The sequence below is a fragment of the Tenrec ecaudatus genome, chromosome 17 (assembly GCF_050624435.1).
Source record: "Tenrec ecaudatus isolate mTenEca1 chromosome 17, mTenEca1.hap1, whole genome shotgun sequence".
NCBI classification, from domain to species: Eukaryota; Metazoa; Chordata; class Mammalia; order Afrosoricida; family Tenrecidae; genus Tenrec; species Tenrec ecaudatus.
This window is the reverse complement of record NC_134546.1, coordinates 57,898,601-57,923,912: the sequence shown is the minus strand read 5'-3', so window position 1 is coordinate 57,923,912 and position 25,312 is coordinate 57,898,601. Positions and strand designations below refer to the sequence as shown.

Here is a 25,312-nt window from a genome sequence, read left to right as displayed (position 1 = left end):
CCTGTGGAGTTCCGACGGAGGGGACTTTTGTCCCACCCTCGGCCCGCCGGACACTTGCGATTCCACTTGTGGGGGAACCCAGCAGAAATGTCCACCCACAGAATGTCTGGCAACTTTATTTACATTAGCTCCCAAACTGTACCCCAACCACAGACTGAGGGAAGGCTAATAAACTCTCGTGATAGCAGCACGTTGTTTGTTGGCTGTTGGACGCAGCAGAATTGATTCCAACTCTGAGAGACAGAACACAACTGCCCCCACGGGGTGTCCTTGGCTGTGGGCCACCAGGGCTTCCTCCTGCCCAGCTACTGGGTGGGGTTTGAACCAGAGACCTTGTGGCTAGCAGCCAGGCACTTAGCTGGTTTCACAAGGACTCTTTTGTGCTATGTATCATAAAACCAAACCCACTGCCTTGGAGTTGATGCTGGCACAGCGAGCCTGTGATGGGTTCCAAGCCTGTAAATCTTTCTGGGAGCAGCCAGCCTCGCTTTTCTCCTGAAGAATGGCTGGTGGGTTTCAACTGCTAACTCTGAGGCCAGTAGTCCAGCGCTTACCCAACAGCACCATCAGGAAAGCAAATGCACCCCACCCCACGCCCCCACCCCTGCCCTGCCTGTCCCTCTCCATCTCTGAGCCCAGAGAAGTGCAGAGCTCTGGAGGAAGGAACCAGCTGTGTGAGCTCCCTCATGGTCTTCAACCCAAGCCAGAGCCCAGGTGTAATAAGTCCAAGCCAAGGGGAACATTCCCCCTCAGGGTCCCACAGAATCACTCCGAATTATATCACTTGTTAAATTTTTGCTTCCCTGATTCTCCCTGTTCCCTCTGCAAACAATCGTGGCTGCAACTGGGGTAGGGGGAAACGGGGGGGGGGGGGGGGGCTTCAAAGCAGAGATGGTGGTGTCAAGAAGGGGCGGCACACCCATGTTCACTGCAGCATTCTTCACCAGGGCAAGAAGCTGGAAACTACCTAAGTGCCCATCAGGGGATGAATGGATGAATACAATGGGATGTTTGTGACCTGTGGCAGTTAGACTGTCAAGTCAACTTGACCCTGGGTAGGGGTGGAGTCTGTCAGGCCTTCCTGGGAGTGTGGCCCTTTTGTAAGGGAGAAACTGGGAACTTCCACCTCTCTGCCCCTTCATCTTCCTGCTTGCTGAGCCACAGTGCCTACCTCCAGGGGTGGCTCTGTGTGGGCCACAGGACCCTGAGAGCTGTCAGGACCCTGCCCTATTTCCCCTGCGCTTTGTGCCCACTGGCCTGTGATCTTCCAACATCCTAATTCACCTCTTGGCATTATAGACCTGCAGCTACGTTGAGTCTGCAACTTGAGTTGAATATACATATCAATTAATGTCACTAGTTTTGTTTCTCTTGACAACCTAGCCTAACATGGATAAATCTGGAGGACATTATGCTGAAATCGATGCATCACTGCTATGAAAAGTTCAGCAAAGGCATATGCAAGCACGAAGAGATATTCTTTGAGGGGAAGAGGAGAGGGGAAGTCGCTAACTAGAGGGTAGACGGGGATTAGCTTGGGTTCATATTGAGAAAAGCAGTCCAGAATAAGGGGAGGTCAGCACACAGCGGCCAAATGTGCTACACTCCAAAACTAAACCCCAGAACAAGACACTGGGGAGAGGCTGGGAGTTGAAGGCAGTAAAGCTTAATGCTAGTACGCAGGCAATCCTGCCAGGGCAGTAATGATGACCATCTACGAGTAGATGGGTAGCCAAGTTAAACAGGGGTGGGAAGGCAAATGGGACTACACTATGAAAAGCATCACACTATGAAAAAGTCCATTTCTGCATAGGTATTTTTATCCACGAATATGGTCGGGCACATGAGGGCAAAGTTGTGAAAACTTCTCAGCCATAAAAACACCCAGAATTCAGCAGAGGGAAGTGGAGTCAGGACCACGTGAGTCCTCCGGCCCTTTTTTCCCCCTTCTATTTATAAATTCATCATTCCATTCATCATTTAGCTGTTCAATCATTTAGCTGATGCCACTGCAGAGTAAAGGTCCGGCAACCTGTTCCTGTAAGGGTTAACCCAAATCAGAACAAACCCATCGCCATCAAGTTGATCCCGACTCAGTGACCTTTTAGGACAAAGTAGAACTTCCCCATACAATGTCCAAGGGGGCAATCTTCATGGAAGACTGAACAAGATCAATGCGTTTGAATTATGATGTTGGTGGAAAATGCTGAAAGTTCCGTGGACTGCCAAAAGACAAACAAATCTGTCTTGGAAGAAGCACAGCCAGAATGCTCCTTAGATGGAGCGACTTCATCTCATGTGCTTTGGACATGTTGTCAGGAGAGACCAGTCCCTGGGGAAGGACACCGTGCTTGGTAGAGGGCCATCAAAGAGGGGGAGATGGATTGACGCAGTGGCTGCATCCATGGCTCAGACATGGAGCCATTGTGGGGATGGCACAGGGCCGGAAGTGTTTAGTTTTGTTGTAAACAGGGTGGGTCACTGTGGGCCAGAACTGATTTGACAGTGCCTAACACCTGCAGCCAGGATCTTCATGGAAGCAGACGGCCACACCCCTCTCCCAGAGCCGGTGTTTGAACTGCGGACCTTTCAGCTAGCTGCTGAGCTCTTAACCACTGTGCCACCAGGGCTCCTGCTGAAAAGATGAAGCCCAGAAACCCCTAGGACTCGTTCTACCCACGGGGCTGCCCGAGTCAGAATTCCTACACCTGTGATAGGCTGTTTGTGTCCACGTTTTTTGGTATAGAATTCCCATACCATACATGCCAATGGGGTAACCACGCCCAGGAATTGTAGTTATCACAATCATTTTACAGGGTGGTTTGTTGCTGTTGTTTTTGGTTGCCTTTTGGGGTGGGGGTGGGGGGCTAGGATTTGATTGAGATGTAATTCAATACCACACCATCCACTTAACTGTCAACTCAATGGTTTCGGGTACAATTGCAGAGTTGTACAAACATCACAATGGCGTTTCTGAACATTTACAGCAGAGACCCACCCTGTGGCTGTCACTTCCCTCCCCCAAAACCACTCACAGCACCCACCCTCTGGCCAAGCAAGGGGCATGTTGGCAACTGGACCTGCAGCCCGTGTGCCACTCTGTGCATAGGTGTCATGTGCGTGCTGGGTGTAGTTGTTAGGGGTCTTTGAGTCTATGTACAACAGGATGAAACACAGCCGGCCCTGCGCCAGCTTCACAATTGTTCTTATGTCTGGGCCCACTGGTGCAGCCACCATGTCAGTCCATCTTGTCGAAGGTCTGTCTCTCTTTCACTGCCCCTCTATTCTTGTCAAGCGCGATGTCCTTCAGGCACTGGTCTCTCCTGTTAACATGTCCTAAGTACCTTAATTCCCGGCGGTGGTTCCGATTTCTGACATGCGGGGGCGCCAGAAAGCCGCTGTTTTCTGAGTACCGTATTTCCCTCAGGCGGGTGTGCGCTCCCATGATTTGTCCTCAGGACAACAGTCAATGGAGAGCCAGCAAGGCACGAAGGAGGCGTTGGAGGGAGGAGACAGGTTGTGTGTCCTAGCCTGGCAGGAACGGCGGATCTGAGATGAGCTGAGACTGGCTAGAGACACCCATGCAAGTGCCCTCCTGCGCGCACTACACTGGCCTTTTGGCTGCGCTTCGAAGGCACTTTGCTGGTGAAGGTTCTCTGTCTCTAAGTTTTGGGACCATGGGATCTGGCCGGAAGCGAGACATGCCAGGGCTGTAGATCAGTGTTGTGGAGTTAACTGTCTAATATCAATTTGTGCCTGGCCTAACCCTTCCACGCACAGCTAGCTCCCCAAAGGCTTCTCTAAGTCTGCTAAGGTGCTATTGTCTCCTTCACCGTTTGGGACTGACTGTGGCGGTCTCTCCGAGGAATCGAGGCTCCCAGTGAACTTGGACATTGTGGCAGGCAGGAGGACTAAGCTGACCAGGCTTTCCTGGGCCCGAGTAGGGCAGGCAGCAGCCTGTTCTAAAAGCCCCATGCCGAGGCCCGGAGCTGGCAGCCAGGTGAGGCCCAGGCTTCTGTAGAAAGCCCCACTGAAGCTGCAGGAGGCCATTTAGAGAATCTGGGGAAGTTGGCGCTCCAGAAAATGCTAAGCTGTGCAGAGGCTGGGCAGGAAACTTCCTTTACAGAGGCCTCCCTGATTGCCCTCCAGGGTGAGTGGTCTAGCCTTCAGGGCCAGCCCTGGTCTCACTGAGGTAACTAGTCACTGTCACCTTCAGTCCACCTCTGTCCCCACCTCCACCCACTACCTGACTACAGACTTTTCAATGTCAGCCTGGTGGCTGTTTCCGCCCTGCATTCACAGTAAAAATGTGATGATTAGACTTGGCAAAAATGATGCTGAAGTTCACTTTTAAAAATCAAACATGTGACCTCCTCCCTGGGAGACGGACGGCAGAGAAGTGGGGGAGGGAGACTCCGGATAGGGCAAGATATGACCAAATAACAATCTATAAATTATCAAGGGCTCATAAGGGAGGGGGAGCGGGGAGGGAGGGAAAAAAAAGAGAACCTGATGCAAAGGGCTTAAGTGGAGAGCAAACGCTTTGAAAATGATTAGGGCAAAGAATGTACGGATGTGCTTTATACAATTGATGTATGTATATATATGGATTGTGATAAGAGTTGTATGAGCCCCTAATAAAATGTAAAAAAAAATAACGGGATGAAAGAAAAGAAAAAAAAATCAAACACATGTACAAACACAGCAAGGTTCTGAAAACAAAGGGCAGTGGAGGGGTAGTTGGAGCCAGATATTGCAGCAATTTGACAATAGAGGGATTTTTTGTGTGTTTTTAATGTATGTGCCCTTCCTGCTCAATGCATCCATTTCTGAGCACGTCTACCACAGACATAGAGGATGTTTGCTGCAGGGTTGTTTGCCACTGTTAGCAAAGAACCAGCCATCACCCGTGTCCATCACTAGGGGACGGTGAAATAAATTACGGTGCCGCTCCACCGTGGAATGCTGAGCAGCTGTTCAAAAGTGGGGCCTGGGTTTGCATGTGGAGGGGAAGGTTCTCTCGAACTGGCAAGATGCAGAACCAGAAGCACCCTGTGAGCCAACTTCCTTTCAGAATGTCCTCCTGCCACTGCCCCGAGCCTTTGTCAAATCCCTCCTTGTCTCAGGAGCACAGTTGCGCAGATCCTTTGCTTCAGAGTCACTTGTAATAGGGAAAGTCTGGTCCAACCCAATTTAAAAACCAAGCCATTTGTGTCTTCAAAACACAGATAGCACCAAATGCAGAAAGCCCTACGCTGACCCAATGAAGTCCAGCTAGCCAGGAGCTAGTATCCACTGTAGAAAAACCAGCCCCACTCATCTCACCTTCGCTTGGGTTCAGTGAATTGCCGTCACTGTTCCAGCGGCACATCACCTTTGTGATACGGCACTTCGAGCACTGGGTCCTTTCCTCACAACAAATTAGTATAGCCTTCCAGGCACGGCTGTTCCTGAGGGTCCGGGCTGGAGTGTGAGGCGGGAGGGAGCCAGCGTGCTGAGAAACAAACCACACGTTTTGCAGCTTCTGGAAGCTTTGTTCTTTAATGAGCCATGGAGTGATCTGTTGCAGCCGCCTGCGTGTAGCCATACAGCGAGCATTATGACAGCGGGAACGGCACTTACACAGGGGCTCTTCCTCCCACCCCGCCCCCCAAACCCAATTCCAACCATATCAGAGAGAAGCCAAACCAACACGCAAATGACAATGTGCCTATTGATTGCATCAGGAATGGAATCAGTTCTATGGGGGCGATAAATCATTCTTCTCATAGAATTATTCGATTGAACAGTAAAATGATACTATATTTCACAGGATATGTCCTTTTACAATACATACTCTTTAAAAAATTTACACTTGGCATTTTTATAAATTACTTTTAAGATAATATAATACTCATCTGTAGTCCACACCCTTCCCACAGTAAATATGAATGCTGTGCTGAAAGGAGGCGACAATTTATGACCTAAGAGGACAGATAAAATAGGTATGAAGGATGGATGGACAGCCAGGGGACCAGATCCACTGCTGGGGCTTTCCCTCCAAACCCTTCCAACGCAGAGACCAACAAGCCCCAAAGAGCCATCGCCACATGGACGTTCTACTTTGTGCTCCAGCACCACGTGAGACGGGGAGTGGCTCGAGAGAAAAGTGGTCTGAGTATTCTCGGGGCCTGCAAAGTGGGCTCCACAATCTCCTGGAATTTTATTGTCAAGTTGAGGATAGTGTTGGGGACAGGGGGGCTGTCACGACGTGCTGGATAGGCCTCCACGTTTGTCAAGCCACCCCTAGCTGAGCAGGAGGGAGGGCTGTTTCTTTGTAAGATTGAAACTCTCTAAGCTCGGAGCACATCCTGAGAGTACTTCCTTCCTTCACCAAAGTGCTAGTGCAAGGAGCACACTCCTGGTCACAGTTCGTACAAGACCCAGGGCCTCGCGGGTCGTCCTCCTGTGCCCCTGACTGGGGTGGAATTCAGGACAGGTCTTCACTCACCCGCCTCTTGGGATAGGTGGGGGCTCTAGCATCCTGTACCCAACAGACAACCAGTAATGCAGGGCTCTTCCTGGAAGGCAGAAGCTCCTTCTGTTCTCAGAAGCCCGGTCTCCAGAGGAACATGGCAAGTGAACTACGAAGGAAATCTGTCACCTTCCCCGAATCCTGCCTGTACTTACTGAAGTACAGATTCACTGCGCTTCCTGATACAAACTAGAACCCTTCTCTGCTCCCATTCTTTACAATGCCCATGAGACTTGGGCAACTCCAGCAATGAGCTGGCTTCCATGGGCAGAAAGGAAAGCCCGAGGGTTGCATGGGGCTGGGAACAAGTGAGGTGAATAAACTGACCTGTATTTGTGTGGGGGTGGGGGGCGGGGGGCGTGGCTTCAGACCAAAGGGACCACTCAGCAAAAGAAATTCAACAGGAAGACACAGTTTTGATGCATAGGAAAGTTAAACGGGTGCGTTCAGGGCAAGGTCATCGGCGGGAGGCAACACTGACCATGGGAGAGCAGACCAGGGAAGGGGCTGAAAACGGACACAGCATTTTGTTCTGAGTGCTTGTAAGGGCTACGGCGTCCCAGCTTTCTCAGGCCTGTACCAATAACCTGAGCCTCTCTCTCAGCGGGTTCCCCACTTGCTCTTTACAGCTATGCATCCAACCCGACCCCACCTTGCCGCCGGCACTGGTTCTTGCTGAATGACTAGATATCCACAAATCTAGCAACTGAAAACTGTGTTTTTTGTTTGTTTTATTTTATTGTATCAAAATTCATGCTTTGGGTCCCTGAGAAAAATCATAAAGTGTCTAACATCCATCACCTTGTTCCTATCAAGTGACTTATAGGAGTAGTTTGTTTTGCAACTGCCAAAAACTTTACTCCCCAAACTAAACCCCCACAGAGATTCCAAAAGGTGAGCATATGCCACCATGCATGTGTCCCCGGGCCGTCCTCTGGGCTTCGGTGACCATGTAACAGGAGATGTGGCACCAGACACGATCGACTACTGCTCCCAGGGAGAATGTCCCACCAGGCTGTGCAGCGGCACCAGGAGCCCCCGACAGGGCCTTGCAATGGCCTTTCTAGGAGGGCTCTGCAAGCTGATGTCGACAGGTTTAGTGAGTGTCACTCCTCAGGGCCGCATGGACCAGGTGACAGCAGTCTGTGGGACCTCAGGGCTAAATCTACTCATTCACCTTCTGAATATCTATCTGTACAAAGCGCCCTTTCTCCTGGCTAGGCAGCACGCCAAGCCCAGGGAGAGGTCAGACCCCTGTTTCCAGTGGCTGTCCCTCCCGGGTACCCACAAGGCTCAGTGCTGTCTGGGTAGCAGAAGAGGCAGCCTAGGGAGCCACCGCCTCTGCATCTCCATCACTCGACTCAGAGAAGCATGACAAGAAAGAAGAACCCAGATTCATGTGACAGATGGTAGAGGCTCTTTTTCAGAACAGTGCATGTAGTAGTTAGACAAGATGCATTTAGTAACTTTAAAAATAAACATTTTCACATACTTATCTCAAGAAAGAGTATCATGTTTTCCGTACATCATTTTTCATACATTATAAATAGCAAAAACATATTTCTAATCCCACAAATGCTAAGAAGCTTAAAATGTTATTGTAACGTGGGTGTGGTGAAAGTGACGATCACTTCTCCCTCAACACCGGGAGGAGTGGATCTCACCCCCCATCCCATGGCCCCTAATCTGTGGGAAGAATTCCCACAGCAAGGAGGGAAGCACAAGGTTAAAAAGAAATATGCATACTATACATAAATATTTACAGTAAACTTCAGTAACCAGAATATTAACAAAAATAGCTTCAAGTAGTCCTTGATACACTTTTTTTCCTTTCAATCTATTTAATACTGATGGTCTGAGGAAAAGAAGATAAGAGTTAAGTCGTATTGAAACTTTCTCTCTGTCGGTCTCTCTTTGGCAGCTTTCCCTCACACTTAACCATGCAACGCTGTGTGTGACTGTTTGGGGGGAAAGGGGCTAAATGGCCCTGTGACCTGTGCAGTGTGTGGTGAGAAGCTACCAGCAGACTGTGAGGCTCATGTGCGGTCTGCAGTTTAACTGTACAGAGAGAAAAGTCTGGATGGAGTAAAGAGAAATGCTCATGCTTGGCTGTCACTCTATTTCTGGAACATTGAAAAAAAAAGTGGGGGATCAGGGAGCTAACAAGTCTCCAGCTTAGTCGGGTCCACTGAGTGAAGTGGTAAAATGAAAATTAAGTGACCTACCCAAGTAACCTTCACCAACAAGGTTGGGAACAGCTTATTTTTTTCAATAAAGGGCCTTTGAGTACCATTGTTTTTCCAACCAAAAAAAAAAAAACAAACAAAAAAGAGGGGGGTAGTTTCAAGGAACATAAGAACAGTCCTGGCTCGGGAAGCTTCAGCCCATGCAGTACACTCGCAGGAACGCATCACCAGGAGGCCTTACGCCAGCACGGGTTATTAGGACCGAAAACCGCATCAGAAAAGCAAAGCATGGCTCTTCTTCACCGCACAGCCAGCTGTCTGAGACATGCTCTGATGGCTCCATGGAGACAATTGCTTTACCATGCCCCCAAACAACCTGGAATGGAGTTCCAAAACAAAAAAAAAATCGTAAAATAGAGGGCTCGAGCTTTTTTGCTATAAATCCTTGGGAGATAAAAAATTATATCCAGCCCCACTTCCTAACTAGCCCCAAATAAACCTAAAGGTTTTTGCTTTCATAGTTAAGAAAGATTTGTTTTCTTCAAATGTTATGTCAGTAGGTCTCTTGGGCCCACCAGGTCCCCTTCTCCCAGAGTTCAGCCCCGACCCCCACCTTTGGGAAGGGAAAGGAGCATTGGGGAGAGGCAATTAGAAAGGCCTTCACCATGACGCCCAAAATGCCCAGGGCCCCAGGTTGCCTTCTGGTGAAATCTAAATTCAGATCCAGCAGCCAAGGCGCAGCTGGCACCAACCTCAGCAGGCTTCCACGAGGCTGTTCCGTTTCTGCAGGAGGCCCCGGGCTCAGCACACAAGGAATAGTTGTATGCCCGGGTGGAGGGAGGGCCACAGTCAGAATGGCCTATTGTGGACACGGTGGTGAGAAGAGGCCCCCCAAATAAGACCCGTTTACCATCTGTGGCTGTGAAGGGGCACACGTGTGGGCCAGTTCAGACCATAAACTCATTGTTCCCAAAGAGAGTGCGCTGAGGGGCAGCGCCACAGTCTGGGTCCACGGTTTTCTTGCGGCCAGAGGCTACTGCCCCCTCTGGGGTCTCTTTGGCTTTTTGAGGTGAGTTTTTCACATTCTTTAATTTTTGTTTGCCCTTTTCAGGGTTGAATGTTCCTCTGCTAATGAATTGAGGTCTGTCTTCCAGGGATTTGGTCTGGCCCATCGGTCCTTCCATTCCTAGGGCTTCACCAACTCGGTATAATGGAGATTTGGAATAAATCTGAAACCGTTTTCTGGTCCCATGAGAAGATGTGGTGCCAGGTGGGCATAAAGCAGCAGCTGAAGAATCCACTGAATCCAAAGAGTCCTGCTGTTTTTTAAGGTGCTTCTGCAACTTGCTTGAAGGTTCAGACTTGCCAGCTGCCTTCATGCCAAGTGCTGAGCTTCTCTCTACTGAAAAGAGAGACCAGTCAGTGGCAGTCCCTCCAAAGCACATCATTACGCAATCAACAGGCCCACAGAGTCACTGAGTTGGCAGGGCTCTGATCGGCACACTGCCAGGGGACCTACTTTGTGCACAGTCACAACCCAGGAAGGGGTACCTTCCATTTCCAGCTCACACTGGCTCATCTAGAAACAGACCATTCTGCACCCAACACCTAGAAAATCTGGGTGCTGACTCTGCCACCCAGAGGCCTACAACCTTCCTCATTTACAGAAGGCCAGCAGAAAGCACAGAAGAACAAGGGCAATAGGAGTCCACTGAATTTTTCACTATCGTGATCCCAATTCTACCTTACAAATTCGACTGGACCGGAGGATGTACACTGGCACAGATAGGGATTGGAAATACAGGGAATCCAGGGCAGATGAACCCCTTAGGACCAATGGTGGGAGTTGTGATACTGGGAGGGTAAAGGGACGGTGAGGGAGAAGGAGGGAACAGATAACAAGGTCTACATATAACCTCCTCCCTGGGGGATGGACAGCGAAGTGGGTAAAGAGAGACAATGGACAGTGTAAGACATGACAAAATAATTATAAATTATCAAGGGTTCATGGGGGAGGGGGAGCGGAGAGAGAAGGGAAAAATGAGGAGCTGATAACAGGGGCTCAAGTGGAGAGCAAATATTTTGAGACTGACGATGGCAACAGATGTACAAATGTGCTTGCAAAATGGATGAATGTATGAATTGTGATAAGAGCTGTACGAGCCCCAAATAAAATGATTTTTAAAAATGCAAAAGGGACAAAGGGGAAAAGCTACTGTATACATTACATCCCTGGGGTGAGGTCCAGGTACTATGGCAGGAGCCAAACCCAATCCAGGGATACATACGGCAGCCAACGAAATAGGAGGGGGATAGAAAGAAAGAAAAAGACATGGGTAGTGGGGGAACAGGGCACTAACCTACCCAAGGGGAGGATGTTGTTTATATCTCCAAAGAGAATGAGAAAGGATCCAGACTTCAACCCAGTGCTCCAAGATGTGAATGCAACGTACTGGCATGAATCAGGGAACCAAAAGAAAGGTCTGTGGGGCCAGCCCCAATCCCACCTATGTGCTACCCCCACCCTCACCCCCACCCCGCAGAAGTCACTTCAGAGGACAGCACTGAAGCTACAGTTTAGGGAGAGGGGCACATCTGATAGTGCCACAGAACAACTGAAGAGGGGAGGAGAGAGAGTGAAACACAAGCCCCTAGGGTGATAATCCTGCTCAGAGCAATGAATGCACAGAGAGGACCATAGGGTAGGCCCCACCACGAGACATGAGGTCCCTCACTGACCCACAGTGCTATGAGGGACAAACTGGAGGCGCAGTGTGGGAATTGTGCCTGATCTAACCCCACCACACCAGGGCTAAATGCTAAGGGTGTACAACAGAGCAGCAAGGGGAACAAACCAATGAATTCCCAAGGGAACACCAAAAATAGACTTTGGGGTCAGGGTGTGGCATCCCATCAGGCTTGACCAGAAAACACTCTAAAAGTCAAAAAACAAACCTGGAACAATTTATAGGCTTTTCTTTTTGTTGTTGTTTTCTTTTGCTTTGCCTTGGTTTTGGGCTTATTATTTCTGCAGGTGGGAACAACAATCTGGAGGAGAAAACAATAGACCAATGGTTCCAGGGGACATGGGAGAGAGGGAGGTGGGGGGAAAGGAAGTAGGTGTTAACAAACCCTGGGCCAAGGGAACAACAGTGATCTAAAATCGACTGAGAGGAGGGTGTAAGAGGCCTGAAGAGCTTGATCAAGGGCAATGTAACTGAGAGGAATTACTGAAACCCAAATGACGGTCGAACATGATAGTGGGACAAGAGGAAAGGAAAAGAAAATAAGAGGAAAGAACTAGGAGGCAAAGGGCATTTACAGAGGTCTAAATATAGGAATGTACATATATAGATATATTTATATATGATGAGGAGGAAATAAATTTGTATGCATATATTTTATGTGCATATAGAAATAAATATATGTGCATATATTTATATGTTTAATATTAAGGTACCAGATGGACATTGGGCCTACACTCCAGTACTCCCTCAACGCAATAACAATTTGTTCCAAAAACCTGGCATCCTGTGATGCTCAGCTTCCAAACACAATTGCTGAAGACAAAATGGGTGCATAGCAAATGTGGTGAAGAAAGCTGACGGTGTCCAGCTATCAAAAGATACAGAGTCTGGTGTCTTAAAGGTTTGAAGGTAAACAAGCAGCCATCTAGTTCAGAAGCAGGAAAAGCCCACATGGAAGAAGCACACAAGCCTGTGTGATCATGAGGTATCGATGGGATCTGGTATCAGGCATCAAAGACCCACAACAAAAAATCATCTCAATGTGAATGAGGGGGAGTGCAGAGTGGAGACCCAAAGCCCATCTGTAGACAACTAGGCATCCCCTTACAGAAGGGTCACAAGGAAGAGACGAGCCAGTCAGGTGCAGTATAGTACTGATGAAACATACACCTTTCCTCTGGTTCTTTGGTACTGCCCAACCCACGCCTGCCCCCAATTATCATGACCCGAATTCTACCTTATAAATCTGGCTGGACTGTAGCATGTACATGGACAATGATAACATCTGGAAACACAGGGAATCCAGGACAGATAAACCCCTCAGGACCAATAATGAGAGTAGCAATACCAGGAGGGGAAGGGTAAAGTGGGGGGAAAATGGGGGAACCAATCACAATGATTGACATATAACCTCCCTCCTAGGGGGACGGACAACAGAAAAGTGGGTGAATAGTGTCAGTGTAAGACATGAAATAATAAAAATAATTTCTAAATTATCAAGGGTTCATGAGGGAGAGAAGGTGATAGAGGGAGGGGAAAAATGAGGAGCTGATACCAAGGGCTCAAGGAGAAAGAAAATGCTTTGAAAATGATGATGGCAACAAATGTGCTTGACACAATGGATGGATGGATGGATTGTGATAAGAGTGGTACGAGCCCCCTAGAAAATAATTTTTTTTTAAAAAAGAAAAGGCCAGGAATCCCATTAAATGCTATGTCTCCTGGGGCATGCTAGCCAGTTAAACATCTTGTTGAACATGTGTCCCTCACATCATGGGGCCTGCCTGGAGCTGCCCATCTTAAAAAGGAGTAATGGGTCAGTGAGCCAGCACGTGTTGTGAGACGGTGGTAATACAAGGGGGGTACATTCCAGAACAACCAGAATTTCTTTTCTCAAAGATATGTATTTAAATTTTTTTTACAAAACAACCATATCACCTTCAAAGTACTCTCCATAACACTTAATACATTCGTCAAATCTGTGTTTCTATTCTTGGAAACATTTTTCAAACTCATCTATTTGGATGGCTGATAGGCGCCTCCCTCGCATTTTTCTTCACCTCGTCTATGTCCTCAAATTGCTGTCCTTTCATGTCCCTCTTCATTTGCGGAAACAAAAGGAGTCAGGTCAGGTCAGGTGAGTAAAGTGAGTGGGGCAAGAGAGGCAGGCTGTTGTTTGCCCAAACCTGGAGCACTGAGATGGCTGTGTGTGTAGGTGCGTTGTGGTGGTGGCAAAACCAATGCCCCCCGCCTGCCACAAATCAGGCCTCTTTTTGTCACATGCTGTTAAGGCACAATCTTTTCACAGCCCCAATCTAGAGAGCTTGATTAACAATTAGCAAATTAACAATTTGACCTGGTAGAATGAACTCCAAATGCACTATCCCCCTCACATCAAAACACAAATGAGCATCGCCTTGATCTTTGATTTCACTTGATGAGCTTTTTTGGGGTGAGGTGACGATGGCCTCCTCCACTGGCTTGACTGATGTTTGCTTTCAGGGTTGTAATGATAGCACCATGTTCCTCGTCACCAGTAATGACCTTGGGGGAAAGTCTAGGTCGCTTTCGAGCTTTTCTTTCAAAGTAGGGCATGTTTCCACTCGACACTTTTTCCTGGTCAGTCAGATCCCAAGGCACAAATTTCGCAGCAACCCTTCTCATTCCCAAATCTTGCATTAAAATTCACTTCAAGATAGCCCAGGCAACCTCCCCATGTCCTCAAGGGCCTGCCATTGGTCTTCGAGCACAAGTGCACGGATTTTGTTGATGGACGTTCAGAACAAGGTTTGTCATCCATCAACATTTCACCTTTTTTGAAAGGAGAAAACCGCTCATACACTTGAGTTTGTCCCATAGTGCTGTTCTTGTAAGCTGCATTCAACATCACAACAGTTTCTGCAGCATTTTTCCTGAGCAGGAAACAAAATTTCACAGCCACACACTGGTCTCTTAAATTGGCTATCACAGAAAATGAGGTTGGAGTGACCTGGATTACAGCGAATTCACTGTGAGTTGCTGGCTGCGCCGCACGGGAAAAAGGGTGCTATGAAAGCTCCACCCAGCAGCGCTTCTCCTCTTTTGAACCTGCTGCTACAGAAGAAGGTACTCAACTAGCAAATGTTGCATGAGCAGCTTACACGGCAGTTTCAGTGATCAGTAATTTAATTCCACTCCTTGAGGTCAAGATATTCTTGACAGGGATTTGTCTTAGCCGAGGAATTCTTTTTGCCTTTTGCAAAATGAATCTGAAGTCTGGCTCAGACATGTTCACTTACCTGATTTCTCAGAGAGAGCACCTTCAGCTTCCATGTTCAAATTTTCTGAGCTATCGGCTGTCCCAATGGAGGCCTCAGACTCCAGGGTTTCATCATCAGAGGCCCGTGGTTCCAGGACAAGCATTTCAAACGTTAGCTCCTCCCTGTAGGGTACAGTCAGGCAACCATTAGCATTTGATGCAGAGTGGAAGGATGTTAAGAGGAAAAAAGACCTCCCATGAAAGTCAGGAATCTAAGTCCCAGTCACATTTCTTACTGCCCCCCATCGACCTGCAAGCCAAGGTAAAAGCGAAGGCTAGACCTGTGCTGACTGATGGACTCAGTGAGAGACAGGCTGGGACCAGGATAGGGTCGGGTTGGGGAGAGATGCTGTGGCTCTGGGATCTTTTGGCAAACGGACCCTGGACTAATTATGAAGGCAGGGTTCTAATATCACCCTGAACTCATTCATGCCATATCAGGAAAGTACTTTCCTCTCAACCTCAGCTTCCTCAGCCACAAACACACTGAACTCTAGGATTCCTTCTAGCTCTACAGCGGTTTCCATAAAGCTTCACTAACCGCCTACACACGAGTCTGCATACTCTTAACTTGACCACAGAGAGATGGCTAGAGGAAGAAAAACAGTAAGCAATCCTTTCTGGCCTTTGATGCTCATGCCTTCGCCAGTTAAAGTATTCTCTACCCCTCCCCTCTTCACCCACCTGCCTCTCAGTCAGGTTTTAAAGCCTTTGGGACTTGCTCCTATTCTTGATTCCCCATTGCTGCCTGACATCACTGGAATGTATTTCAATTAGCATCACTGAAAAATCCTCAAGTTCCTTTATGCCTATATCTGCCAAATATATATATATGTGTGTGTACAAATCATTGCTTCTTACCTGAAAACACACCAAACACCATTGTCATTGAGTCGATTCCAAGTCATAGGGTTTCCAAGATTGTAAACCTTTCTAGAAGGAAAAAGTCTCATCCTTCTTTAGTGAACTGGCTGGTGGGTTTGAACCACTGACCTTGAAGTTACCAGACTGATACCTAATCCACAGAGCCACCAGCAGTACCTCATCTGGAAATATACCAGCTCTGAAGCCCAGGATTCTGCCTACACTCTTCTTATCCTTTTACCAAGTCTCATCAGAGCCCTCTTAGACTCACTGACACTGCCTGATTTCATGGACAGGCTTTTCACCAGCCATGCAACACCTGGTGCAGCAGCAGCTACAGCTGCTGAAGTTGTGTGCATTCAACCTCTGAAATACGGCCCACGCATTTTCCCCTTTTCTAGAACAACTTCCCTGCTCTTAGCAAATTCCTAGTCTTCCCTTCAAGACTTCCAATGCCCTTTTCATCGAAGGTGAGTTACCTTATACACTCGAGGATAAGCCAACTGAATATCAGGCGACCGAGGCACCTAATTTTACCACAAAAACTGCATAAAAATTGTGCTGAAAAACTCGGCTTATACATGAGTATACACGGTAACCAGCCCCTGGTCAATGTAAGGGTGAGCTTCCAAAAGTTCATGGAAAATGGAATTAAAAGATAATGGAAGTTTCCCCAGAAGTTTCTTGAAGCCCTAGCATACACCACCTATGCCTTATCATGTGACTAAGAACTGAGTCCCAGCTGCTTTTTCAATTTGCTCAAATTCCAGAATCTGTCTGACAGGTGAAACGCACATTAACAGCCTCATATCCCCTCATGGATCATGCTCTCACAACTTGGGATTCTGGAACTCAGGAATGAAAGTTCTTTTAAGAGTCAACATGGTCTACCAGAACTAGAACACAGAACCTTCGGGGAGAACACCAGGGGATGTCCACTGTCCCCAAGGTGTAATGACCACTCCCACCGCCATCGCCCCAGCAATGATGGCAGAGGTCACCGAACTTGCCTCGTTCCTAAACTGTCATCCCTTTCCCAGACTCCCAGCACCCAGTGGGGCTGCTGCCTTACTCTGGTCACCCAGTTTCTGGTCCGTAACCAGACTGTTCTATAGACAATAACCCTCCTTCAGAGTGCTGACTAAAGCCCATGGGCTGAGCCTGGGAACCCTTGGGCAGACAAATCTGTTCCCTGGGGCTCTTCTCTGTCCCTGACTGAGACTGGCCCACCACTTGGGAACAAGGTCCTCCTCCCTGTCAGCCCATCTGTCCAGACTCCTACACTCGTCTTCGCAGTAGCAGCAGCAGCAGCTTTCCAGCTCTTGGAGCTGCCTCTCCTGAGGCGACCAGTGTCATACCGATGCCCGAGTACAGGCCCCAGATCTTTGTCAGCTCCATCCCCTGTACCACCAGACATCAGGTTGGGAACAAAGGAGATGCTTAGAGAGTGAGGAAAAATTAAGTAAGGCTAGAAGGAAGGAAGTGAAAGCAGGAAATAACTGGTCTCTCCTCTTCCGCCAGGAAACTCACTTCTCTTTCTGCAGGTTCTCAATCTGCTCCGTCAGCACTCGCTCCTCCTGCTGCATGGCTGCTTGCTGCTGCTCTGTGATGTCGGTCTCCATGGCGGCCTCGCTAGGCAAGGCCTCTTCGGGGACATCAGACACAGAGGGCAAACGAACTACAACAGGAGAGGGAGGGCTTGGATAGTTTCCACGACGAATGCGTCCCTTTCCCTGCAGAGAAAATCCACGTTAGAATGTAAACTGGGTAACTACATTGGTTTTACACGAACCAGTTAGGCAAACACGTGCACCGCCATCAAACCGGACGAATGGTAAGAAAACATGTGAACATTCTGCGAAGCCTAGGTCCCCGTGTGGAAGGAACACTGCCCACTGTCGGCTCAGTCTGTCTCACGAGAGCACTGGAGCAGCGACACTCGGGGGTAGGAACCTGGGTGCTAAAATCAGATTCTTTTCAACTGCATGTGCTTTTTTCAACTGGATATTAATTGAAACTATAAAATGAATTAAAACTAAAATATGAAAGTAAAACTTTACCTCTGCAGTTCCACTAGCCACGGAAGTGTTTCAGAGCCGCGGGTAAACTGCCCACGTGCAGGGCAGACATAAAACACGTCCAACACTGCAGCCAGTTCTGTTGGGCAGCACAGCTCTGTAGTGTTCACCTTCTAATGCACAGTCTTTTTAGGAAGATTAGGGCAATATGTCCGGACACTCAGTCTTTTTTTAGAGTTTTTAATGTATGTTTCTTTTGGGGGATGGTGGTAATGGTAGCTGTTTCTAGACTAGGGTGCTAGTGAGTGAGATATATTCTCTGAGAACTATTCAAGAAATTGTCATTCTTGATATCAGGGGGGGAAAAGCTCATTGCTTTTAAAATCATTTATGACTCTGGTTTCTAACAATGGTAGACTAGGTGTCTTATTCTAAATCTCCTACTAAGAACAACTAAACCAAATTTGAAAACCAAAACAAATTAATACGTGCGTTAAGGCACTGGCATACTAGCAAGGGAGTCCCAGAAGAGGCGAGACCAGCATCAAGGACTGCCCTGCATCTCAGGGGGTGCTGAGAGTCCGAGCTTCTGACAGAGCACAGCAAGGTTCAGCCCGTAGCCCAAGTCTGCACCAGGCTATCACTGGGGCCCATTCATGCTCACAGGACTACTTCTGTGGAATAATCGCAGAGTCCAAGATAAAGACAGGCTGTATGGTCCACAAAACATAAAATATAAGGGAGCTTCAAAAAGTATATGGGAGAAAAAATAGAATTTAAAGAGAATAGCAATTTCCCACTAATTTTTGAAGTCTGTACCCTGCTCTCTGGTCTTTTACCAAAAAAAAAGTGTCTGCCAACCCCTGGGGTAAAGAATAAAAGTTGGCATCCAGACAGCCCCAGTCAAGGGTGGGGCTTGCTGCTGAGTAAATCCCTCAGGCCCGAGCCTGGGTCGTGAAGGTCTGCGTCTTGGGCATAGGAATAAACTGGAATTATAACCGGCTTTGAAGAGGCTGTAGCCTGACTTCAGAGCACTTGTGATCCCTAAAACTGGATCAAAGAAATCCCAGATTGCTAAGAAAAAGAAAATTGCAACTGTTCTGTTGAAGAAAGCTAATATCATCCTGGGCTCCCAAATATTTGTACAAATAATTTTTCCAATACTCTTGACACATACAGATAACCAAGTACATAAGGAGACAAGACAAGATGAATGAGAACCAGAAAAACACAATAAAAGATAGAAATCGTCAGTGAATTCAGATACTGTGGCAAAGAGACAGACTTTAAATTACCATGTTGAAGGAAACAACACCAGAGAGTTAGAAATGTGGCAAAGAACTGGAAGGGTGGTTTTGTTGTTGTTTTAAAGAAATGACAGCAAATTTTAATGATAAAGAGAAGTTTTAGACTAGAAATAAACCATAATCAAGTTTACTAATAATGTCAAACTGCTTTAGTAACATTTTAGATGCAGAGGAAGAAATAATTAATGGGTTGGAAATCAGGTCAAAATGAATGAAGCACAGAGTAATTTATAATTTTGAAATGAAGAAATTGAGAAAAGGAGGTTAAAGACAAAGGGAATAAAAAAGGTACACCGTGTTTAACTATAGTACCAGAAGTGAGAACCCATCAAAGAAATATTTGAAAAGAAAATGGTAGAGCATGTTTTAGAACTAATTAATGATAACAACTTACAGAGTTAAAAAATGCTACAGCTTCTTAAGAACAATATGTAAAGGAATTACCCTCGATGCCTGTGTCTCAACAGAAATCATGGAAACCAGAAAAACAATGACATCTTTCCAAAAGATGGAAGGAAAAAGTAACTCCCAACCTAAAATCCTACACACTTTGCAGAAACACCCTTCAAGAATGAGTGTTTAGAGCCACCTGCCCTGAGGCCTGGCTGCCAGGCAGGACCAGCAGTTTGGACCAGGGACACATTAGATGGGTTTTACAGATATAGTTAAAGCCTTTACAGTCCGTGCATTATCTGGGAAGAGGATGAAAGGGCATTGAGATTATACTTTGTTAGGTAACAGATTCATGGTGTAATCTATATGCCAACTAAGTACAGTTTCTAAACTAAAAGAGAAAAAAACTATAATAAAAATAATAAGAGGGGCAGGGAATGTATGGATGTGCTTTATACAATTGATGTATGTATATGTATGGATTGTGGTAAGAGTTGTATGAGTCCCTAATAAAATGTAAGAGAAGAAAAGAGAAAAAAATGATTAGGGCAAAGACTGTACAGATGTGCTTTATACAATTGATGTATGTATATGTATGAACTGTGAAAAGAATTGTATGAGCCCCAATAAATTGTTAAAATTAAAAAAAATAAAAAAGTCAGAAAAAAAATAATAAGAAACAAAGGGGGGAGCAAGAAAAACAGAGCAAGAAGAACAATGAAGACATACTTAAGTAAGATAAAGAAAAAGCACACAATAAAACAAGAGATCTAGACTCAAAGGGATTGGTGATAAGAGTAAGTGTAAATGAGATTAAATGTTAAAATCTGAAGAATGTCAGACCAAGGATAAATACAGAAAGACTGAACAAAAGGACTATTAATTACACTTCCAGCAAAGCCGACTTTAAGGGAAGAAGTGTCACCTGTGAAGAAGACTATTCCACAATGACACAAAGTTCAAATTCTCACAACAAATGCACAGATGTGCTTGACACAATGCATGCATGGATAGAGTGTGATAAAGAGTTGTATGAACCCCCAATAAAATGAAAATTTTAAATGTCATATTCTGAAAAGAGTCCTACATTTCCAAATTTAAATGTCCCTAAAAAGTGGTTTCCAGTGATTTAAATCAGAAAATTCACAAAACTATTCAGAGAAATAGACAAAGCTATAAGCAGAATTGAAAGAACAAGTATGTATAATTAGTAAAAGGAAGTAAATGGAATTGGCCTCAGTGATCTCAGAGATTCACGTGTATACAGTACTCCATGTCCAACAACCACAGAATGATCATTACTTTTAAAGCACGCACCCAGGTAGCAAGACAGTAAGCTTCTAAGGTTGAACTAAATGGTCGTGAACATAACTTTTAAGTAATGTCTATGATAGTACAATTACAAGGAAATAATTATAAATCTCCATATAGTCAGAAATTAAGAAATAGACTTCTTTAAAAAATGTCAAAGATTAAATCATAGTAAAATTTAGAAAATATTTTCAATAAATAATAATATCAAAACCTGTGGTAGAGCCTCAAATATATATTAAAAAAGAAGAAAGGGTAAAAATTAAAGAGGTCAGCAGCTACTTCAGCAAGATTGACGAGGGACTAAAGGCAAATAGACCAGTGGAAGAAATGCAACCCCCTGTGGTGCAGTGTGTGTTTAAGCCCCCACTGATAACTAGAAGGGTGGGGTTGAACCCACCATCAGCTCCAGGAGAGCAAAGATATGGCAGTCCTACTCTGTCCCAAGAGTTGAAAATTACTCGATGGCAACAGATTTGCTGTTGGTGTCAGCAGGTCAGCAGGTGAACGGTGACACCACAAGTCCTGCAGACAGGAAAAGCTAAGGGGATGTTAGGAATCCCTTTAGGCCAATGAAGTTTAAAATTTTTGATGAAACAAAAATTTCTAAGAATTCAACTTGATAATAGGAGAAATAAAAGAGCATTGCTTATGTTTTTGAAGAAACTTAATCCAAACCTTTTCAGAGAGAAAACTGAAGGCCTACATGATCTCACTGGCAAAGAAGAGGAAACAACACAAGTTTCACAGAAATTACTATGCCCAATAGAAAGGGCTGTTCCCAAGGCCAGGGAAAGCACAACAAGGAAATCAAGAGGAAAGACTATTCTAGGGTCATTTTATTCATTCAGACAAATGTCAAGTACGAACAATAATAATAATTTTTAAGTACCAAAACCGAAATCCAGCAATACACATAAAAAAATATCGCACGACTAAGTTGAATTTCCTGAAATATTATGATGACTAAACATTACAAATGTATTCAATACAATGCCACTTCACTAAAATATCTCATGAACATCCCAGTACATGCACTGAAAACATTTCATAAAGCTCAATGTTGAATCACAGTTACAACTCTTAGAAAACCAGTAATAGAAAGAAATATTCGTCATCTCGTAAAACAGCGACAAAGAAAGAAAACTAAAAAACTCTGCAGCAAACATCCTATTCAGTGGTGAAAGCCTGAGTTCCCTTTGACGTGAGGAATGTGCCACGAACAACCCTTGATACCAGGTCCAAGTATCGGGGGATCAAGCTAATACAAGAAAAAGAAATGGCAGACATTCTAAGACTGAGAGAGAATGTATGAAACTGTCATTTTCCTGAGCAATACTGACTGTAGAAATAGGAAATCCAATAATCCAGAGAAAAACTAGTACAACAGGTGAATTCAGCAAAGTTATTAAATAATGAGTCAAATATACCAAAATCAATTGTATTTCTATGCAATAGGCAACAAAATAAATATCATCTCTGATTATATTGAAAAAACATTTAATTCCCATTAGTAATTCAAATGAAACAGATTATCTCTACATATAAAACTATAAAAGAGGGAGTCAAAGATCTAAAGAATGAAGAGATATGTCACATTCATAGATGGAAGAATGTTATAAAAATGTTAATTTTCCCTGAACTAAACCATACAAGGGAACTTCAAAGACTCATGAAGACTTCCCATTTTCTTTTAATTCCATTTTATATGAATTTTAAATTTTATTTTAAAAATTATTTTATTGGGGGTGCATACCACTCTTACCACAATGCAAACATAAATCTATTGTCAAGCACATTTGTTGCCATCAACATTCTCAAAACATTTTCTTGCTACTTGAGCCCTTGGTATCTGCCCATTTTTCCTGCTCCCTCCTGGCCCCCACCCCTCACAAGCCCTTGCTAATTTATAAATCATAATTATTTTGTCATGTCTTACACTGTGCAACATCTCCCTTCACCCACTTTTCTGTTGTCCATCCCCCAGAGAGGGGATTATATGTAGATCCTTGTGATCGGTTCCCCTTTCTACCCTACCTTCCCCTTACCCTCCTGTTATCACTACTCTCATTATTGGTCGTGAGGGATTTATCTGTCCTGGATTCCATTTGTTTCTAGTTCCTATATATACCAGTGTACATCCCCTGGTCTAGTAGGATTTGTAAGGTATAATTGGAATCAAGATAGTGGGGGAGGAGGAAGCATCCAGGAACAAGAGGTAAGTTGCACGTTTCATGGTCGCTACATTGCACCCTGACTGGTTCATCTCCTCCCCGCAACACTTCTGTAAGGAGATGTCCAGTTGTCTACAGATGGGCTTTGGGTACCTACTCCATACTGCCCCTCATTCTCAATGATGATAGGATTTTTTGTTCTTTGATGCCCGATACCTTTGACACCTCGTGATCACACAGGCTGGTGTGCTTCTTCCATGTGGGCTTTGTTGCTTCTCGGCTAGATGACCGTTTGTTTATCTTCAAGCCTTTTAGACCCCAGACTCTATATCTTTTTAAAAAAATCCTTATATTGGGGGCTCACACAACTCTTATCATAATCCATACATGTGTCAAGCACATTTGTTGCCATCATCATTCCCAAAACATTTTCTTTCTACTTGAGCCCTTGGTATCAGCTCATTTTTCCCCTCCCTCCCTGTCTCCCCACCCCATGCTATATCTTTTGATAGCTAGGCACCATCAGCTTTCTTCACCACATTTGTTTATGTACCTGCTTTGCCTTCAGTGATAGTGTTGGGAAGGTAAATATCAAGGAATGCCAGTTTCATAGAACAAAGTGTTCTTGCATTGAGGGAGTACTTGTCCATCTGCTACCTTAATACTAAACCTATAAATATATGCACATAGATCTACTTCCCCATTGTCATAAAGCAAATATATTTACATATGTACATGCCTGTATTTAGACCTCTAAAGTGTCCTTTGCCTCCTAGTTCTTTCCTCTATTTCCTTTTACTTTCCTCTTATCCCACTATCATGGTCAGCCTTCATTTGGGTTTCAGTAATTCCTCTTGGTTACAGGGCCCTTGATCAAACCCTACCAGGCTTCCTACACCCTCCTTGCCATCGATTTTGGATCACTTGTTGTTTCCTGGTCCCTGGTTTTATTAACACCCACTCCCCTTTCCCCTGCCTCTCCATCTCCCATGTTCCCCAGGAACTGTGGGTCCGTTGTTTTCTCCTCCAGATTGTTTATCCCGCCTATCTTATCTAGATAGATCTGCAGAGATAATGTGCACAAAAACAAGACAGAGCAAAACAAAGCAACAAAAGAAAACAAAACAATGACAAAAAAGAGAGAGAAGCCTCTAAATAGTTCAAGGTCTATTTGTTGACCGTTAGGAGTGTTTTCCAGTCTGATGGGTGTCATGCCTTGGCCCCAAAGTTTATTTTTTATATTCCCTGGGGACTTCCTTGCTCTGCTACCCCTGCTGTTCTGTTGCATGCCCTTAAGTGTTTTGCCTCAGTGTGGTGGGGTCAGATCAGGCGCAATTCCCGCACTGTGTCTCCAGTGTTGTTTCCCGTAGGGCTATGGGTCAGTGAGGGATATCATGTCTCATAGTGGGGCCGACCACATGGTCCTCTCTGTGCATTGGCTGCTCTGAGCAGGGACATCGTCCTCAAGACTTGGTGGGCCAGGCTGTGCTCCACCCTCTCTTCCTCCCCTTCCTTTGCTCCCGTGTGCTCTATCAGACATGTCCCTCTCCTTGAGCTGCGGCTTCCGTGCTGTCCTCTGAAGTAAACTCTTCTGCGGGGAGGGCTATATGAACTTTTTGAAGCTTACCATGAACTTCTGAAGCCCTCTCATAGATTCAGTGCAACCTCAATAAAAATCCCAAGAGAATATTTTGAAGCCTATCCTGTAATTTATACAGAAGCAAAAAGAACTGAGAATAGTCAAAACATGTTGAAGATCAATGACTTCTTCTACTAGACATGTCTTAGAAAGTTCTAATAATTAAAATAGTGTGATGTTAGTACAAAGATAGTCAAAATGTAGACTTTGGACACAGAGACAAATATACTCTTCATTCATAACAGTGGAGCGCTGGTGGTGTAAGGGGCTATGCTTTGGGCTGCAACCTGAAGATCAATGGTTCGAAAACACTAGGCGCTGCCCAGAAGATAGCCAAGGCTTCCTAATCTCAAAAATATTCATAGTTCTACTCTGTCCTACAGGGATGATATGATTCAGAATTAACTCAATGGACAGGAGGGTTTTTTCATGTGTTTAAAAAAAATTATAACAAAGGCAACTGCTGGACCGCATGGAAAGGATGCTTTCTGTCACAAAAGAGTACTAGGAAAACCATGTTGGAATGTAAAAACTTGACGACTCTGCACATTATACTACAAAGACTGTCTTTAGGTAGACTGCTTATCTAAATACACAATGATTATCTTCATAACCTCAAATATGAAAAAAATTGTTAAACATTACCTCAAAGAGTAGTAGTCCTAAAGAAAAAGGCTATTAATTAGTCTTCAGTAACAATTAAGAACTTTAGATCATCAAGATACACCTTTAAGAGAGGGAAAAGGCAAACCAAAGAGTGAAAGAATTTAATTTACAATCTCTGAGGGGATGCCCCCCCAAAACCCTGGCTCTGTGTGGACAGAATGGAGCTTTCATAGTACGCATTTTTCCACGCTGGGC

The 25,312-nt window shown here is 45.4% G+C and overlaps 1 protein-coding gene across 14 annotated transcripts in view; it reads right to left on the bottom strand.

Moving 5' to 3' along the window:
- Positions 1-5,533: 5,533 nt before the first annotated feature.
- MYO9A (myosin IXA) overlaps positions 5,534-25,312 on the bottom strand; it is a 250,951-nt gene continuing 231,172 nt past the window's right edge. For 11 of the 14 annotated variants that reach the window (XM_075536143.1, XM_075536142.1, XM_075536147.1 and 8 more), the window contains 3 exons: positions 17,140-17,342; positions 14,726-14,868; positions 5,534-10,102 (listed from right to left, as the gene is read on the bottom strand). In XM_075536143.1, the coding sequence (XP_075392258.1) occupies positions 9,648-10,102; positions 14,726-14,868; positions 17,140-17,342 (801 nt within the window). In that variant the 3' untranslated portion in view covers positions 5,534-9,647. The remainder of the gene's footprint in view (positions 10,103-14,725; positions 14,869-17,139; positions 17,343-25,312) is intronic. The other 3 variants (XM_075536146.1, XM_075536148.1, XM_075536154.1) reach the window with 1 other exon arrangement.